Raw genomic sequence first — 21,314 nt, forward strand, 5'->3', positions numbered from 1 at the left:
GGATGAAGCTGTTTGTTTACAACATAGTATTTCTAGCTAATAATTTTTAAACTATAAACTTCCCTCATTTTATATAAAATGACAGATTTAGCATTCATAATCTCAGGAAAATGAACAATAGATCTTTAATAGTCTAGTGCAAATTTTAACATATTTAACTAGAATAACTTCTAGCAATAGAAAAATCTATTCCAGTTATATTCACTCTTTTGAGGACAAAAATGTGATTATAATGTGGTAAAGAAATTCCATAAATTTAAGAAATATATTTTCCTCTAGGGGGGAGTATAGTTGCATTGATTCATTCCCATTGAAAGTATAAAATAATTAAATGGTATGTAAAAAAACAGTGGTGGAAAGTTATTATTGCTCTGATTTCATACATTAATTTTCTTCATGTAAAGTCATATCATGTTTACTATAAATAAAATAAAAACCGATGAATAATTACAGGTGAACCATAATGCTGATTGTCCTGCTATTGGCAATTAAATTATTTGACTAAAAAGAGTTTCATAAAATTTTTATCTTTTCTAAAGACACAGACTTTTAATATACATTACCTTTCACAGAATATATTTCATTATTTGAGGGTCATAAAAACTATGAGATACTACTTATTACTAGCAAATTAATTCCTTGAATGTTTCATAATTTATCCCAAACAAAATATTCTAGTTTGGGATAGAAATAATTTATACCAAAATATGAACCAGATTTTTCCATGGAAATTTAATAATTCTAAAACATAATGGAACTAAAAAGTTAGAAACAAGAAGTGTGAGAAGCTGAACTGGACAATGTGTTAAGTCTGAGAGGCAAAAGATTTCAACTATTGATTTATAGGCTTCATTTAAAAAAAAAACTCTCAGTCTGTAATGATGAATTAAAGGTCTTCCCAAACATATGAAGAAAAGATAAATCAATACCACGTAGGTCAATCTAGAGATAGGAATAGGAAATCATGAAGTTCTTTAATATCTTTCCAAAAGCTCTTATTTTGTCTAGCTACCTGCCCACCTACTCTAACCAGCATTTGATAACATTTTGAAAGCCAAAGACAGGGGAGAAGATAGAAGATAGCAGTTAAAAACTGGTGAATTTTAAAAGTTAATGACAAGAATCCTATATCTATGTGTGTTTGTCAAATGTACACTTAAAGACAGTTTTATTGACACATGTGCTATAAACCAGTCAGTGTATAAAGATAGCATCACATGAAATTTTTTTTTTTCAAGGCCCAGGGAATAATCAGAGTAAATAACTCCATTTTATAATTTTATCACATAGGCTCCTTTTAGAATGTTTTTCAAACTAAAATTTGTAATTCTTTTAATTATTCTTTATCCTCATGCAAAATTTCAGCTGTTCTGCTTACTCGTTCATTCAAAACTACCTGAAAAATGTAATGCTTAAATGGTGACATGTTTTACCTAAAGTAAATTCACCATGACAATTGCTTTATCAGTGCTTTCAACTGTGTCAGACCTGTAGTCATTTAAACACGGCTTTACTTACTGAAAAAAAAAAAAAGAATTTCAAATGAATGTGGCTATACACACATACACATACACACACATATATATATTTTTTTAGGCACCAGGGGCCAGGGATTGAATGTGGGATTTTGTATGTGGGAAGCTGGTGCTTAAACACTGAGCCACATCATCTTCCCTCAGTTGGTTTTTTCATTTGTTTTGCTTGTTGTTTGTTTTTGTTTTTTCAGGAGGCACTAGAAACCAAACCCAGGACCTTCCATGTGGGAGGTGGGAGCTCAACCGTTTGAGTCACATCTGCTGACCTATATATTTTGATCATACACTGAGCCATGACTAGAGAAAATAAAATTTCTCCTGTGGAAATGTTTCTGTCACTACTTACAAAGAAAAGCAAACAAACAACAAAACAAAACAACAAATTTGGTAACATCCTAACTAGAACACACAAATTCGAATATTCTTGTGTTCCTCTTCCAAGAGGTATTTTTCTCTATAGTAGGCAGAAAAGGGTCCTTCAAACCTAACATAGACCTTGGTGGAACAAGAAGAAAAACTGACATCTTTTCATGAATGGGAAATAATTTCCATTATTCAGCTACTAGCAAAACGGAAAATAAGAACTTATTTTTTAGAAGCCTAAAAATAAGAAGTTTGTGTAAAGCTGAGGCTTTAATTCAAAGCAAAAACAATATAAGCCAGTATAAGCAAACCATAATTAGATATACAGAGAACATTTTTAAAAATTTATTTTACCAAAAAAGGAGCAAGAGTGGTATGATAGATTTGGGGTTAATTTAGTCTTCAAAGTGTTCTTAAAACTTTTTTTTTTTCACTTATTTAAGAAAGGCCTAATTGTGAAAAATTTAATTTTTTTTAATGCATTAATCCAACTGATATAGTAGAGCCTACTATGTATGAGGCACTGTGCAATACAACAATGAACAAAAATCACATGGCCCCTGCTTCTATGCTGCTTAAGGTATCTCTGGAAATACTGATCAACCCCAATTCCACTAATCTTCAGGGACTTCAATGAATATGCAGATAATTCATCCTACTCTATTCTCGTGGATTTTTTGTTTTATCATTTAATTCCCTGAGCCTTTCTGACTCCCATGGTCACTCCCTGGACCTTGCCACCACACAGAATTGCTCTATTTCTGAAATGAGTTTTTGACCACAATCTCTCATAACCTTTGATTCTAAAACACTTACTTCCTGGAACATGCCTATCTTTCAGTCTATCAATCCTATCCTGGTTTAATTTCCTTCTCTATGTAACATTCTAGACCCCCAGATTCATCATTTCAAACATCCACATCATCCCATCCCTTTGTCTGCTTAATAGCAACTGTTTATTGATCACCACTCTCTGTGGTATGTAACTCATCTTTTGGGTATGTAACTCAACTTTTTCTGAGCTTCAATTCCTCATCTATATAATGAAAAATTACATTATAATAGGTTGTTGTGAGGATTACATGAAATAATGTATCTAGATTATTTTGCATAGTACCTGGCATATAGTAAATGCATATTCAGTGCTGGGTTATTATTATGATTATTACAATTTTAATCCAGAGGATATTACATAACTAAGTGGAATGGACAACTATAAATTCCTGGTTTCAGATTTCTGTCTGGATTCTCATCAATGTGTCAGTTACATGTTTTCATGTTTTGCATGTGTGTACATAGACATTCTTTCTCTCCCCTATCTCCATTCCCCACTTCAGGCCTTCACCACCATCCAGAAGGCTCCTCTCAAATCATTTCCTTTTTATTGTCAATAAACCGCCTGGCTTCCTACACTCCACAGAATAGAGATCATCAGGTCTCATCTTCTTGCTGTCTGCATGCACTCATCCTTACCCTCCAAAGTCTCAGCAGAGGCTGTTACTCTTCCTTTCCAGCACTAAGCTTTCTAATTGTGCTTCCCTTCTAGAATCCCAAAACACTTCATTCCACCAATAAATAAATTTTTCTCCTCTTCCTCTTCAATTATTCTATAGGTTTTCTTCTCTGTACATAAATGTACTCAAATATCTCATATCTTGTGGGGTGGGGACCAAACACTTCTTCAACTCTTTTTCCCCACCTAACTACTTCATTTCCTCCAAACTTTGACAGGCATGCTACACTTTCACTTCTATGCTTCTTAAAAAGAACGATCTATAGCAGTCTACTATGTCATTCACCAGTTTCACTACATAAACCCATACAGTAAAGCTTCCTTTCCCCTGACATTTCTCCTGTAGCTGAATCCAAAACCAATGGATATAATTTTTTCATCAAAACATTTCAGTTAAAAAAAAATTTCAATCTGATAGAGAATGATATAATACTCATGATTAACATGCTTTAATATTTGCCCTATATTTGCTCCAGATGTTTTAACAAAAAATATATTAAAGATAAAATCTTCTGTGTACCCTTTCCTGCTTCTATTCTCTTCCTTTATCCCTCAGATTATTCTAAATTTAGTGTTTATTACTCCCTTGCATGTTTTTACACTCTAACTGTATACGCTTTTATCCATAAACAATATAAAATGTAGTCTTACATGCTTTAAAACTTTACGTAAATGGTGTGTTGCCTCATGCTGTAACTTGCTTTTTTCATTAAAAATAATATTTACAAGATTTATATATGTGGATACTTGTAGTCTAAGATCATTCAATTAACCTTTTGTACATTGTTTTATCACATGCCTTGACTTATTAATTATACTATTGTTAACTATTAGGTTATTTCCAATTTTTCACTATTATGAATAATGTAGTGAACATTCTTTGATACTTCTCCTTGTACCCTTCTTCTAGAGTACCTTGAAATGGAATGAAAGGGCACTAGGGTATATAGACTTCCAGGTTTACTATATAATGTCAGATTGTTTTCCAAAGTGGTTGTGCAAATTTATATCAACATCAGCACTGTGTAACAGTGCTCCTGTTTCTTCACATTCTTGCCAACACAGAAATTTATCAAGTTAAAAATATTCTTGACAATCTGATCATTATGAAATGGTATCTCATTGTTGTAATTTACAATTTCCAGATTACTAGCAAGGATGACACATATATTAGCCATCCAGATGGGTTGCTTTTCACATCCTTTGTCCATTTTTCTTTACTTATTCACCCATAGGTGTTATTTATGGTTCTGTATAGTAATGTTCTGGAGAATTAATGTGTTGCAATTATCTTTTCCCAGTCTGTGGCTTAACTTTTTTTCTTAATAATATTTATTGTTTAATCTGTAGCTTAAAGTTTTAAATTTTAAGATGTTCAAAGCTATCAACCACTCTTGTTCCTTTTGTTTTGTCTGTTTGTGCTTTCTGTATCTGTTTAAAAAAATTATTTTCTACCCTGAAGTATCAAGGATTTTCTCCTATATTTTCTTATTTTGCTTCTTCTCATTTATGGACTATCTAGTGAGTGGATGGATGGAGATGCCATCCTCCAAGATTTTGAGCACACAGGAGAAAGAGATTTAGCAGGCAAGATGAAGAGATGATGAAATCAGAGGTACTGGTGGGACATTCAAATGAAGACATCCTATATATCCGTGCTGCCCAATATGGTCACCACTATTCACATGTGGCTGGTCTAAAATGAGATGTGCTGTAAGTGTCCATACCAGATTTCCAAGACTTACTACCAAAAAAAAATTTCATTAATATTTTTTCATATTAATTATATCTTAAAGTGGTAATAATTTGCATATACTGGGCTAAATAAAATATATTAAAATTAACTTCAGCTTTTAAAATATTTTTAATTTGGCTGTCAGAAAATTTAAAATTACATATGTGATTCTCATTACATTTCTACTGTATTGCATGACTATGGGTGCATGGAGATACATATCTGTTATTCATGAGATGCAGATTTATGAAATCATAAGGTAGTTCAGGCCATAAGTATAGATGAATCTGATCATGAAATGCGTTGAGTGAGAAAAGGACTAATGCATCTAAAATACAATTTTATAAAAGTCCATGTACCAACAACCTCTCAGGAACATATATTTGCAAGAAAAGAGACAAAACCATGATATAAACACTGATATTCTATGTTCTAATATGCCAGATCACAGCTCATATTAGGCAGAAAAAATGGCAGGAATATTATTTTATTATTTTTCTTCATCTCTATAATATTTTTATATACATTTAAAGGAGCCTAACTGATAGCCCCACATAATCCAGCACTGTAAACCAACCTGATGAAAAGGGTCGTCTCTATATTCTTTTTTCACACAAGGATTAATCTGAGGATTTTCCACATCTGTCTCACTGGTACAAGATGAACGGCATTCTGCACAATGTAACAAGTCTTCCCACAATACATCTTCTGTTTCAGATTCTGGCCTTGTGCTCTCAGAATCCTGTCTGGAACTTGAACAGCGAGAGCTGCAACTAGTACCCGATTTAGGGGCATCCTGAAATCAAGATATTCTTTGACATTAATACAATTTATAACCCTTTGCAAACCAAAGGATTCTATACCAGAACCACATATTGCTACTTTTTGCTAAAACAACAAATACATCATCCAAGGACATTGATATAGATAGCAAAACACTTAAAAAAACAACGCATATTAGTTTTTAAGGAGCAAAAAATGTCCTCACATCAAAATTTATTTGATTTCACATCTCAACTGAAGTATTATTTTGAATACAAAGGTTGTGTCTGTTTTCTCCTAAATTGTATACAAAGTTCAGAATTCAGGTAAACAGTGTCTAGTGCTAGTCTGAGCTCACCTGGGCTGCACAATGAATACTAACCCACTTTAATTAATAAGTTCATTGGAATTATTTTTTTACACTAGCCTTTTTCAGCAACAAAAATTTCATCTATCTACTGCTTTTGTCTCTCAAATGGAAGTTTAATGAATTGACATAAAACTAACAAAAAAATCTAAACCAGGAAGGTAACTGCCATGCCATTGTTTGGAAATAAGCTAAATAATTTCCAATGAATTTACTTTTTTAATGTCAAACAGACTTTCAAGCAAATTTTTTATTTTTTGAATTCTGATTTGATAAATTACCTCAAAAGAACTTTTACTGAATAAAGAATAGTAATAGCCATCCTTATAGTCAAGTATGCTCAAATTTTAGATTTACTTTTAACTGTCCTCTGTGACAGAGACTTGTCAATTATATCTTAAAATGTTTTATATTTATCCCTTTTTCTTTCCAATGTTATAACCAGAGTTCAGACTTTATCATCCATACTTTGATTGATTGTTATAAAAGCTTCCTAATTGCCCTCTACCTAGGTCTTCTCCCTTTTTCCTCAAATGTAGCTGTTCTTTCACTTTTCTAACCAAAATCTTTCTGTGGCTTATTTCTCTCCTGGATAAAGTTAAAATTCCTTCATGCAGCATGCTCATCTTTCCACAACATGCTACATTTCTACCTTGTCTTCCACTTCTCTGCACCACAATGTTTCCCCTACTGATAATGGGATACTCTCTAGCTCCTAAACATGAGCTGCTCCTTCTACTCTATGTTCCTACCTCTTATCATTAATCCTGCTCTCCTTTAAAGCCCACTCAACAAGTGGCAGCAAATTACCACCACCACTCCTTATCAGTTGGTTTACCTTGTTTCTGAGTTTCAGTTTCTTCATCTACCAATAAGGAAGGAAACCACCTACCTCAAAGAAATACCAAAAATAAAACTAACTACTGTAGTTCTCAAAACAAACATGGCACAAAGAAGGTACTCAACAATGTTAATTTAAAGCCTTCTACCTAAAGTGACTGTTGTCCCTGAACTGAGTTATTATTCTTTACATTCTTTTGACAATAAATTTTGCATTTCTTTCTAGTTTCTACGATGTTCTGTAATTCATAAATTTAATATTCTCAAATAGATTCTAAGTCTCAAAAAACTGTTAAGTCCACAACAGACAAAGCAAACATTTTCTTTCCCCCATCCTTACTACAGGTAACAATATATCTAGGATGAATGAGAACACTATTGGTTATAAATTTTTTGATATTAGAATTGGGCACCACGAATATATATTTAGTTTGCTGATAGAGTGTTTTTTGGAAGAAAGGTTATTTGGGAGAAAAGAATAATAAAACATTTTTAAAAGAGATGAGCAGATAAATTAATAAAGAAAAAAAGAGGTAAAAACAAAATACCAAAACAGGGCAAAAATCAGCTGTGCTTTGTTTCATAAAAAACTCTAAAAATATTTCAGACTCACTAATTTCAATCAGAATAGTTGAAGCATAAGCAGTTTCCATCATAACAGTTTCCATTAGACAGCAAGGCAGAGAAAGTGTTAAATATGCAGTAATTGCTAATGTAAAATTTTTGGTAAAGTTAATTTCTTATCTACCACTAATTTCTGAGGGAGACTACTAATCAGCTACAGAAATACATAACATGATTAAAGGCTGGTTGATTCTTTAACTGAAATTAATGGATGATTTCAGGGCTAAGGAAATATTTGTAATTCATAAAGAAATCTATTTTTGCCAAATACTGATTCATAAGTGGACCATTTTACAAATGTAAAGTCTAAAACTTATTGCCTATAATTCCTTATAATTCAAACAGAATTTTATGTGCAATACTTAAGTGATTAAAACCCACTTTGAATTTCACAACAAATTGCTGAATAAAGCCTAAAAGTAGGATATTAAGAATTATAGAAGACATTTCAAGTTAACCATATTTAATTTAATTTGTTTGCTTATTTCAAATCTTTATACAGATAGCTAAAACTGAACACATAATCAAATTAGGAGGCGACAGATTCTTTACTTGAAGGGAATAAGCATTTACAAGTATAAATGCTTTCAGCCAGGCAATTTACACCTAAGATTATTTCATCCTAACAATCTGATGAGGCTAGTCTTCTTATCACTCCATTGTATAGATGTGGTAATAGAGACACAGAGAAATTAAATAATTTTCCCAAAGTCACTTAAATACTAAATCTGACTCTAAGCCCATGGTTTTTTCATAATGCTTCTCATCAAATCCCACCTTCATTAGATGAGAAGCTAATCTACAACAGGGAATAAAAATTGAAAAATACTTACAGAGTTAAACAAAATAGGATAGAATAGCAAAGATGACAAAATGCTTAAACAGAGCTGTTATCTGCATCCCAGATAATCAAGGAATTCCCCCCATGTATCTTAAAAGGAGACTTAAAGAAGCCAACCAGATACAGTGAATAGGAGAAAAAAGTGAAAAACCAGGGCATTAAGTGAAAGTATACAAATTGAATAGTGAGATCATCACCTTATCCCAAGTCCTTTTGGGACCAAAAACCATGGTCTTGTATCTACCACCCCATTCCACCAGAAGATTGAATGATTCTTCCTAAAAAACTAAATATCCAAAGTACATCCATAAATATCAATATTTTGGTTCCTGCCCAGTTGTTTTACAGTGAAACCCATCAGTCCCACCCACACATGAAGTGCTTACCCAAGTACCAAGCACTTTTTTAGCGTCTCTCTCTTAAACACAAAATATCACCAGCAATTTGAATAGAACACAGTAATCTATACTATAAATAAAGATGCAAAACAGTATTATTAACATTCTGTATCAATTTTATTTATTCAAAGAAAGTTTTGTATTTTTTTTGTTTCACTGTTTGCCTTTTTAAAATGCCCTTTGAAGTTGGTTTGACTTAAAAGAGTCAAAAATTTTGAACCTGAATGTAGTTTTTAAATATCTTCTATTGTTCCATACTTTACAGATGAAGAATTTGAAGATGAGATTTTATTTTTATGTAATCTTTTAATCATTAAAACGATTTAAAACAACCATGCCAATTAGCTAATTATCAGTGTTACTTATACTGAAAGCTGTTAAGTCTTTAAGCAACATATTTATTTAAGAGTTAATATTAGTGGAATACCATTCTGAGCCTAAAGAATCTCAAGAGTTCAAAATGTAGCTACAAATCAAGAATAGCAAAGATCACAGGGTGAGAAAACTACCTCTAAAGCCAAATAATATATTCTGTAGGACAGCAAACAGCCTTTGGTTCCCTTCCAGTAACAACTAACTACTAATTGTACAGTAAGACTGTGAATTTCAGAAGCTTGGTTATCTGGTTTAGGAAAAGGGATAGAACATCAGACAATGTGGATGCAAAGGCAATGAGCAGACGTACTGGCATTAATGTTTGTTTAATGGCAATCACTGAGGGAAAAAACCACAAGAACACTCACCAAAAAGATTAACTAGAGATAAAACAGAGAGAAGAATGGACAAAGAACAAATAATTCTGCTAATCTTAATAGCCTGAAGGCATTTCACATTTCAGCAAGGCATATTTGATTTTTCAGAAACTAAACCCAAATCAGCAAGAAAAAAATTCTAATATAGTCCAAAGGAGCAGAAGGTAATTTTTATCAAAAAGTGATATAAAGAATAATTCATGAGTCTTGAAGCAAAATAATGAAATACTCTGTTCTTAGAATAAAAACTGAAAATACAATTGAACTAAATTTTTTCTATTTAAATCATTTTAAGTTGAAGAAATGTGATAAAGTTTGAAAAGGGTACAGAGAAAAACAAAAATCAATAAAGAAAAACAGAATAAAAGAAGGAAAGATAATTGAACTTTAAAGTGTAGGGAACGTAATAACCAATGACAGTAATATGAAGGAAGTGACTTAGAATAAGAATTTTGCTATAATCAATAAGCTATAAAGCTTTTCAAATTGTGGAAATGACTAATAAAAGAGTTAACAGATTGTCTCTCCAAGACGATCTTCTTTAAAAGTAGACGACAAATTGAATGTATGAGTCTTTAGAGATAATGAACAAAGTAAGTGCAAATACGTGGCTATATATAAACATGTATGTAATACACATTAATCTAAAACTGCTACTCTATAAATCCAGATCATATCACAACAAATACTGATACTAATGCAAAACATTAATTTCAAAAATTATATTCAAATATTGAAAGATTATATAAATTTATAACATGTAAGATATGTATGTATAATGGAGATACGTATGTATATATGTAAGGCCAAAGTGTATACCTCATTAGGGCAATGTTTCTTATAATGGTGTGACTTTCTATTCCGAAGAATGCTTTCAGAAGTCCTGCTGACATGATGGCGTAATGGATATCCTGATTCCAGACCTTCCTCACTGGAGACTTCATCAGAGACATTTGTTACTGTCCTTTGAGTATCCTGAGTTGGGAGTATAAGAAGAGGATTATATGTAAATTCTAACGACTTTGTACATTTAAAACTGCAAAATTTAAAATTATGCATATCTACATACACACCACCAAAATACCTTTAAAGACCTATCTGACTTTTTAGTACTATCTGACTTTCTGAAAGAAAAAAAAATCTTAAACTGGTATCTATACTTTTACTTGAATTTTGAAAGGAATAAAGTAATAACAGCCTTGTCAAATATTGTCCTATAGCACTTCTTTTCATAACAGGATTTGAAGCAGCTTACAAAATTAAAAAATAAAGGGAACAGATGTGGCTCAAACGGTCGAGCACCTGCCTCCCACATGGGAGGTCCCAGGTTTGTTTCCCAATGCCTCCTGAAAAAACAAAAACAAAGAGCAAAATGAACAAAAAAACCAACTCAGGCAAGCCGATGCGGCTCAGTCGTTGAGTGTTGCCTTCCCATTTCAAGGTCCCGGGTTTGATCCCTGGCCCCAGGTACCTTAAAAAAAAAACACATTTAAAAGAAGCTAAAAGAAGAGAAGCTAACCAGTCACCTGAGATGAACTAATTATAGTTATTTCTCAATTCAAAGAAACCATCAACTATAAAATACCCACCCCTGATTCAATAATGACTTATGGGGCAAGGGGAGGTGAATGGCAGAATTATTACCTTTAACAAACATGTCTTCAATGAGAATTGCTTTCAGATTTAAAAAAAGAAAAATAAAACAGATGTACTAACACCAAATGTAATGAATGTAGGAAATACAGGGCAATAATTTCTAGTAGAGAAAATGAATGATAAACTAGGTTCCTAGTATAGTTTCTAGATAGAATAATTTGGATGTAACATTTAAGTCAAATGCTTATATACACATAGAAATGGGGAAGAAAAAGTAAGGTTTAGCAAACATCAACTACAAATTATAAAGTGACAACATTTAGGAAAGATTGGAGCCATCAATCAAATCAGAAGGAGCCAAGTTATACTGGCAATCAAGTTTAATCATAATATTTTACCTGATTTTCAGCTTCAGTGTGATCTGTAAAGGCTCATAGAATACATTCTGGAAACAATACAGTTGAAGGGCTGCTATTAAATCTAAGTCATTTCATATTAGCTACTGTAAAATCACACAAGCAAACTATTTTTTTAAATCACACTTACTTTGCTGGGGATGTTCCTCAGTGTTCCTGTGTTCCAGGCTGTGTCTTCTGAGCAAATGGTTTCACACTGAGGTTCATGGTTTTGTACTCCATCTTCACTGTTTTTAAAAGTCTTTTTCCCATCAAGGGAAACATAGCCATTGTCAGTCTCAGTTGATTTATCAATTGAATTCTTTGCTTTCTTTGATCTACAAAGAAAAATACACAGAAGGATATCATAAGAATTTAGCTTACTTTGAATGGATTTCTGACAGAAATTATAATGTGACTAATGAAACCATGTAGTTATTTCTCAGATTTTTAATGGCTATCCTTATTTTTACAATATATAACTGAAAAACAAAATATCTATCTGATAAAATAAGCATATAACAATATTTTAATTTTATAGGTTTGGGTTCTTATAAAGGACAATTCTAGAAGACCCACCACCCTAACCTATCAAAAATTCTTAGTCAAAATCACCTGGTCTCTGTGCAAGATCTAGGATCAAAATTTTGTTCATTTTACTATGTTGATAATATATTTTGGAGTTTTACTTTTAAAAAATCTATCTTAGTAATTTCAGGCTAAGCAGCAAGTAATAGTTTAACTTAGTTTTAATACTCTAGTTTATCCAAATACTTTACCATTAATATATATTTATACATAAAAATCACTGATGAATTCATTCTGATATATAAAAGGACCTTTTATCATATGAAAATATGATAAAAGGAAAACTTTATACAAGTTTCTGAATAATGAAGTAAAAAGAACACAAAGAAAATAAAGAAGTAACCTCTTTCACCCACTGAAATACTCTGAAAAAGTATTAATAATAATGAAGCATATAAATATCTGAAAGGGTGAACTGAGGAATTTATAGGTATTTAAATTTTCTCAATACATAAAGAAAATGAAAAATAAGACATATTTTGGTTAGTAGGCAAATGCTTGAGGACTTCTTCAGAGACTAAAGTGTTGGTAAAAGAATGGCTATTCAGGGAATTGGATGTGGCTTAACTAATAGAGCATCTGCCTACCATATGGAGGGTCCAGGGTTTGATACCCAGGTCCTCCTGACCCATGTGGCAAGCTGGCCCACATGCAGTGCTGCCGTGCGCAAGGAGTGCTGTGCCATGCAGGGGTTCCCCCATGTAGGGGCACCCCATGCGCAAGAAGTGCACCCCACAAGGAGAGCCGCCCCACATGACAAAAGCACAGCCTGCCCAGGAGTGGTGCCGCACACACGGAGAGGTGACGCAGCAAGATGATGCAACAAAAAAGAGACGCAGTTTCTCAGTGCCTCCAGATAATGCAAGGGATGCAGAAGAACACACAGAAAGCAGACAACGGGGAAGGGGAGAGAAATAAACAAAAATAAATCTATAAAATAAAAAAAGAATGGCTATTCAAAAGAAATAATTAGTAGAATTTAAGTACCACACAAAATTAAAATGTGCTCAATGCAGATTAAATCTATCATAAAACATTAAAAAGCAATGTTTAGTCATATTTAAATAAATTCCCTTCAATTTTCCTCAGAGTATCAGTTTAGCTTAAAAAGAAAAATGAACTAGTACACTGCCTTTATGTCAATTAAAAAAAAGCAACATGTTGTGGCAGTTTGAAGTTGTTTTATGAATCCCCAAAAGAATGTTTTTTTTTAAAGTCATCTATTCCTCTGGGTGTGACACCTTTTAATTGCATTAAATTCAGCTGAAGGCCTTTGATTATTCAATAAGATCTCATTAAGGCTTTTGATTGGACTACGTCAGTGAGGTGTGACTCAGGTTGAGTCTCTGCTCCCTTGCTGGGTCTGATATGAACACAGTAACAGAGGAAAAGGGAACGCTGTCATTTTTGATACTGTCATGTGAGAGAGGACTGGAGGACTGCTTAAGAACAAAACCCCAAGAACCTGGGCCCACAGAGCAGATCAAGAGAGGAGAAGCCTTGCTATATGTCTTAGGGCTCATAGCTGAACTCGGGAAGAAAGCAGAGCAGCTGAGTCTGAGAGAGAAGGCCAGGTAAGAGACAAGTCCTATGCCTGGATGCCCACAGCTGAGCTGCAGGAGACGGTAAATTCTGGAGGGGCAGGCAGACACCTTGGCAGAGATCAGCAGCCATCCTGCTTCACCATGTGACAATATGCCAGGATCACCAGCAATTATCTTTGGTGAGGAAGCATCTCTGATGATGCCTTGATTCAGACATTTCACGACTTTGGAACTGTAAGCTCTTACACCAGATAAAGTTCCCTAAAAGCCAACCCATTTCTGGTATTTTGCATCAGCAGCCCTGTGACAAAACATGTGTCAGAGTAAACCTTACTAAACTTGTATTCTAGATGTGGATTTTAAAAAAATAAAGAAAACTTTATCTGTAACATTACAGTTAATCAGTTCTATTGGAGTCTGTCTTTTAGAAATAGGCAGGACCTCAGAAGCCACCTACTAAAGGTCTTTCTGAAAATAGAAAGAGTTCTAAGTGACTGCCAACCCTCACTGGCTCAGCACAGAATGAGCCCAAGGTGCCAGTATGGATCTCTGGTCCCTGTTCAGGAGGGAGCAAAATAAACCTAGTGAATATACTGGGGACATGTATGTCTGGCTAAATCTGTCTGATGGTGCCATAAGGGACTCGCTGTCCCAAACTGGCTCTGCATGTAGAAGGTGACTCATGGAACTCTCCTACAGAACACTGAGAGAGCAGTTAAATCATGCTGCCTGCAGCAAGGGATTGCTGGTTGTAGGATATACAGTGCAGTGTCCAGAACCATACGGAAATGGTTTCCTAGGGAAAAAGGGACATTCACAACTGTGGAACAGGGAATTCCTAGGGCCATACAGGTATGTCCAAGATAAGAACCAAGTGCAGAAACGATCAAGGAGGTCCCACTTCGGCCTGGAACTATTTTCTAAACTGATTATATGGATAAGACCTTGTGACTGTTTGAATTTGGTGAATCCCAGAAAAGACTATGTTTTTGAACTAATCCATTCCTGTGGGTATAGACCCTTTGATTGCATCAGATTCTGTTAAGGGACCTTGATTAGATCATTTGATTAGATTGCTTTTGATTGGACAAGTGAGGTGTGACACAGGTTAGGTCTCTGCCCTCTTGCTGGGTGTTATATAAGCTGAGAACATATGAAGAGATACAAAGAAAGAGAGCTACCATTCTGACCCTGCCAAGTGTGAGAGAGGAATGTCTAGAGAAGCCCCAAGAGGCAGAGAGAGGTCCTGGAGTCTGGAATCAGCAAAGCACAGAGACACAGAAAGAAACCTGCAAAGGCTGGGCCCATGGAGCAGCTCAAGACATAAGCTATATGGCTGATAACCCATAGCTGAACTTGGGGAGAAAGTGGAGCAGTTGAGGCTGTTGTCACCCACAGCTGAGCTCCGTGGAGACAGTGAGCCTGGAGGGAAGGCAGGGACATCAGCAGAGAACTGCTGCCAACTTGCCTTGCCATGTGGTAGGACCACAGGATCTGCCAGTAGATGAGCCTGGTGAGAAAGCATCTCTGATGATGCCTTGATTTGGACATTTTCACAACTTTGGAACTGTAAGTTTTTACCCCAAGTAAATCCCCTTTATAAAAGCTCATTTCTGGTAATTTTGCATTGGCAGCCTTTGGCAAGCTAACACAAACTTGAATGAGAGCAACTGGTAAAGCCTGGGAAGGTGGTTTCTTTTTTTCTTTTTTTGTTTGCTAGTATTATCCTGGCATAATACTAGCTAGATACAAGCTTAAGGAGCCTGAGAGTAGAAATTCCAACAATAATACCTTAAAATAGCAAAATGTCCAGGCTTTAGCAGAAGATTACAAAACATACAAAGAAACAGGAAGTGGTGGCCAAGGCAAAGGAGAAAATTAAAGCATTAAAAACCATCAGTGAGGAGGAACCAGACCTTGGATATACCAGAGAAAGACTTTAAACAAATGGTCCTAAATATGCTCAAAGAGATTATGAAAAACACAAACAAATAACTAAAGGAAATCTGGAAAACAATAGATGAACACAAAGAGAATAGCAATAGGGAAATGAAAATTATGAAAAGGAACCAAACAGAGCTGAAAACCACAGAGACAAAAAGTAAATATTCCCTAGAGGGGTTCAACAGCAAATTGGAGATGGCTGAAGAAAGAATCAATGAACATGGAGATAAGACAACTGAAATCATGCAAATCATGACATTATAATCAAACTGTTAATGCCAAAAACAGAGAGTTCTGAAAGCTGCAGAGGTAATCAACATGTCAGATACAAGGGAGCCTTAATAAGATTAAGTGTTGATTTCTCATCAGAATCTATGGATGCAAGAAGACAGTAGGATAACATTTTTAAAGTGCTAGAATAAATTACCAACGAAGAATTGTATTATCTGGCAAACCTGTCTTTCAAAAATAAGGGAGATATTAAGACATTCCCAGATAAACAAAACCTGAAGGAGTTCATCACCACTAGACTGGCCCTGAAGGAGATGCTAAAGAGAGCTCTGAAGGTTGAAAGGGTAATAGATACTAGACCTAACTTTAAAACTAGAAGAACTAGAGGAAAAAAAGAGCAATCTATAACTAAAGGAAACAGAAGGAAGGAAATAAAGATGAGAAAGAGAAACATGAAATAGAGAATTAGAAAACAATAAAGAGAACCAACTAAAGCAAAAGTTGGTTCTCTGAAAGATCAATAAAATTGATAAAACTTGAGCTAGACTGATGAATAAAAGAGAGGAAACAAATAAGGAAAATCAGACATGAAAAGGGGGATATTACTACCAACCCCAATGATATAAAAAGGATTATAAGATATTATGAACAACTGTATATCCACAACTAGATAACCTAGATGAAACTGAAAAATGCCTAGAAACACACAAACTACCTATACTGACTATAGAAGAATCAGACTGTATTAGTCAGCCAAAAGGGATACTAATGCAAAGGACCAGAAACCTGTTGACTTTTATAAAAGGTTTTTATTTGGGGTAGAAGCTTACAGTCACAAGGTCCTAAAGAGTCCAACTCAAGGTACCATAAAAGGTACTTTTTTCACCCAAAATCATTTGCCATGTGTTGAAGCAAGATGGCGGGCTCCATGGTCCCAGCTTCTTTCAATCTCAGCTTTAGCTGAACAACAGCTATGTTGTTCTCTTCAGCTGCAATTATCAGACCCATCCTTCTTCCCAAGGCCTCTGCTATGTCTATGGAGCTGTCTCTCTTCCTCTGTCTTCTTCTTCCCTGTGTATCTACTTCTGTTTCTGTCTCCTTGATTGAACATCCGTTTATAGAGCCCATCAAGGGGGCAGGGACTCAACCCTGCACACTCTAATGATGTGGTAGACTCAAAGCCCTAATCTTGATTTAATAAAGTAAAAATAAAACCTCTGAATTTAATAAAATCAAAGGGTTATCATGCCCAGAGGAACAGACCAGTTTACAAACATAATCAATATCTCTTTTTGGAATTCAAAAATAGTATCAAACTGCTAGAGACCAATAAAATAAAGAGATCAGAAGTCAAAAAACCTCCTAACACAGAATAGCCCAGGACCATAGGACTTTACAGGGGAATTTTAACAACATTCCAAGAATAATTAACACCAAATACTACTCAAACTCTTCCATAAAATTGAAGAGGAGGGAACACTCCATAATTCATGCTATGAGGCCATCACCCTCATACCAAAGACAGATAAAGATACCATAAGAAAAAAAAAATTTTATGAATATAGATGCAAAAATCCTCCAAAGAATACTAGAAAAGCAAATCCAACATCACATTAAAGAATTATCCACCATGATCAAGTATCGTTTATACCAGGAATACAAGGGTAGTTCAGCGTAAGAAAATCAATCAATGTTATATACCACATTAACAGAATAAAGGGAAAAAAATATGATCATGTAAATTGATGCAGAAAAGGCATCTGACAAAATCCAGCATCCCTTCTTGATAAAAACACTTAGAAAACTATGAATAGAAGGAAACTTCCTCAACTTAGGGCATATATGAAAAACCCACAACCTAATATCCAACTTAATGGTAAAACATTGAAAGCATTCCCTCCAAGATCAGGAAGAAGACAAGGATGCCCACTGTCACCACTATTATTCAACAATGTACTGGAATTTCTAGCCAGAGCAATAAGGCAAGAAAATAAAAGGCATCCAACTTGGAAAGGAAGAAGTGAAACTTCCCCTATTTGCAGATGATCTAATCTTATATACAGAAAACACTGAAAAACCCACAAGAAAGCACCTAGTGCTAATTAATGAACTCAGCACAGTGGCGGGGTACAAGATCAATAGCCAAAACTTAGTAGTGTTTTTATACACTAGCGAGGAACAACTGGAAGAAGAAATCAAGAAAAAAATCTCATTCATATCAGCAACTAAATGAATCAAATAGCTAGGAATAAATCTAACCAAGGATGTAAAGCACTTGTACACAGAAAACTGCAAAACACTTCTAAAAGAAGTCAAAGAAAACAAAAAATGAATGGAAGGACATTACATGTTCATGGATTGGAAAACTAAATGTTGTTATGATGTCAATTGTACCCAAAGCGACTTACAGATTCAATGTAATCTCAAGCAAAATGCCAACATTTTCTTTGCAGAAATGGAAAAAAAAAATCATCAAATTTATATGGAAGGGTAAGGGGTTTGAAATAGCCAAAGCCATCTTCAAAAAGAAGAATGAAGTTGGAGGACTCTCACTTCCCAATCTTAAAATTTATTACAAAGGCACAATAATCAAAACAGCACAGTACTGACACAAGGACACACAAGGAATCAAATTGAGAATTCAGAAACCACCCCTCACATTTATGACCAACTGATTTTTGATAAGTGGTAAAGAACACTCAGTTAGAGAAGAACAGTCTCCTTAAAAAATGGGGCTGGGAAAACTGGATCTCCACTAGCAAAACAAAAAAATTAGGGTCCCTATCTCACATCTTACATAGAAATCAAGTCAAAATGGATCAAAGTCCTAAATAGAAGAGCCAGAAATATAAAATACCTAAAAGAAAACATAGGGAAGCATCTTCAGGACCTTGTGTTAGGAAATAGTTTCTTAAAGTTTTATAACCAAAGTGCAAGCAAAAAAGGAAAAACAGGTAAGTAGGGAACTCATGAAAATGAAAGACATTGTGCGTCGAACTTTATCATGAAAGTAAAACACAAACATATAGGAGAAAATATTTGAAAACCACATATCTAATAAGGGTTTTATATCCAGAATATATGTAAAAAACCTACAACTCAACAAAAAAAGGACAAACAACTCTATTAAAAAATGGACAAAAGACTTGAATAGACATTTCTCCAAAGAAGATATAGAAATGCCAAAAGCAGATGAAAAGATGTTAAGCCTCATTAGCCATTGGGGAAATATAAGTCAAAACCACAATGAGATACCATTTCACACCTATCAGAATAGCTACTATTTTAAAAAAACACAGAATATTACAAATCTTGGAAAAGGCATGAAGAATACACCGATTCATTGCTGGAGAGAATGTAAAATAGAACAGCTGCTGTGGAAGACTGTTTGGCAGTTTCTCAGAAAGTTAAGTAGAGAATTATCATATGACCTGGAAATCCCACTTCTAGGTATATACCCAAAACAACTGAAAGCAGGGACTCATCAGATATTCGTACACCAATATTCATAGCAACATTATCTACAATTGCCAAAAGATGGTAGCAATGCAATTGTCTATCAAACTATTAATGGATAGAAAAGATGTGGTATATACACACAATGGAATGTTATTCAGCCCTAAAAAGGAATGAAATTCTGAAGCATGCAACATGGATGAACCTTGAAGATTTCAGGTAGAGTGAAATATTTAAGTCAGACACAAAAGGACAACTACTGTACAATCTCACGGATATGAAATAATTAGAATAAGTAAACTCATAGAGTCAGAATCCAGAATATAGGTTACTAGGGGCTGGATTAGGGCTAGGGAATAGGGTGATAAGGGGGATGACGGAAAACCTTTGGTAATGGATGGTGGTGATGGTAGCATAACATTGTGAATGTAATCAACTCCAATGAATTATATCTTTGAATGTGATTAAAAGGAGAAATTTTAGGTTTTATAAGTATTACAAGAATAAAAGTTTTTAAAAAATTCTATGAAATTGCACAATACAGTGAACCCTGAGTTAAACCATGGACTATTACTTAATAGAACAATTATTAAAAAATGTGTGTCCAGCAATTGTAACACATGTTCTCACTAATGCAAGGTGTTAATAATAGGGAGGTATGAATGTGTGGGGGGTGAAATCTCCAAAATAATAAATATATTTATAACCTGATTAGGGCATTCTTTGCATTTTGAGCATACGGAAAACGCTAAAAGAAGAGAGAAATGGTAGGAGAGCTAAATTCTAATTCTTGCTGTCAAAAACTGTGGTTGTTCCCAGCAAAGTTTAGTATTACTACTGATTGCTGCGTGAATGATGTTGCCATTAACAAACCAGAGTAAGAACTGCAAAGAATAATATTAACTTCCCAAAAGGAACATAGGTTACCAAAACTCAAATGTTTAAGTAATTTCTCCCATTCCCTTGTTTTAGGAATAAAAATATTAGGGAAAGGCAGTGGAAATGAGAGATTTACTTTTAAAAATAAATATTGAAAAATTCTATTTAGAGTACATTATTTTAAAGGGATGCTCTTTCTACTTAACTTTAAAATAGGTACAAAAATAAACTGATAGATGAATCTTGAAGATACTATGCTAAGTGAGGTGGGCCAGACACAAATGGACATGTTACATGGTCTCATTAATACAGACTGGATGCAAGGAGTATAGATATCAAGTTGGAACCTGGAGTATAGGTTACTGGGAGATAACAGGAGAGCTGAGGACTACTGATGCTTAGTGTCAGTTTTATGAATAACTTATGCATAAAACTTATGCAGAAGGTTTAATTAACTTGACTGTAAAGGTGTGGAGGTGGGTGGAGTTGACGGCAGCACATTATAGTGAGTATCAGCTGGTGTATAAACAAGGTTGTGGCTGAAAAGTGTAGTCTCAGATGTAAATGTCAATTGAAAGAAAGCTAGAGAATAATCTAGGGACTAAAAAACACAGTGAACCCAGAGTAAATGAGAATCATGGTTGATGGTACAGATGCAAGAGTGTCCTTCTGTGAGCTAGAGCAGATGTACGTCCCTATTGCAGGGTGGTAGGAATGTGGAGAAGCATGGGAAAAATAAAACTGATGTGACCTATGGACTGTGGTTAACAGAAATACTGTAATATTCTTACATCAATGCCAAAGATGTACTGTGTCGCTAATGGGGAGGAGGATCTGGAAAAAGCTTGTCAGATATATGCTATGGACCATGGTTGGTAGTAGTAGTCTGATGCTATTATCTCATAATCAGTAACAAATATTCCACCACAGTGTGGTGTGGTGTGTTGGTGA

General features: G+C 34.4%; 1 protein-coding gene across 4 annotated transcripts in view; it reads right to left on the reverse strand.

Annotated features, from left to right (window-relative positions):
* Window positions 1–21,314, reverse strand: part of PHTF2 (putative homeodomain transcription factor 2) — a 170,225-nt gene that overhangs the window by 36,402 nt on the left and 112,509 nt on the right. For 2 of the 4 annotated variants that reach the window (XM_058297947.2, XM_058297948.2), the window contains 3 exons: window positions 11,873–12,059; window positions 10,550–10,705; window positions 5,724–5,942 (listed from right to left, as the gene is read on the reverse strand). In XM_058297947.2, the coding sequence (XP_058153930.1) occupies window positions 5,724–5,942; window positions 10,550–10,705; window positions 11,873–12,059 (562 nt within the window). The remainder of the gene's footprint in view (window positions 1–5,723; window positions 5,943–10,549; window positions 10,706–11,872; window positions 12,060–21,314) is intronic. The other 2 variants (XM_058297950.2, XM_058297949.2) reach the window with 1 other exon arrangement.

This window comes from Dasypus novemcinctus, chromosome 5 (genome assembly GCF_030445035.2).
Source record: "Dasypus novemcinctus isolate mDasNov1 chromosome 5, mDasNov1.1.hap2, whole genome shotgun sequence".
NCBI lineage: Eukaryota > Metazoa > Chordata > Mammalia > Cingulata > Dasypodidae > Dasypus > Dasypus novemcinctus.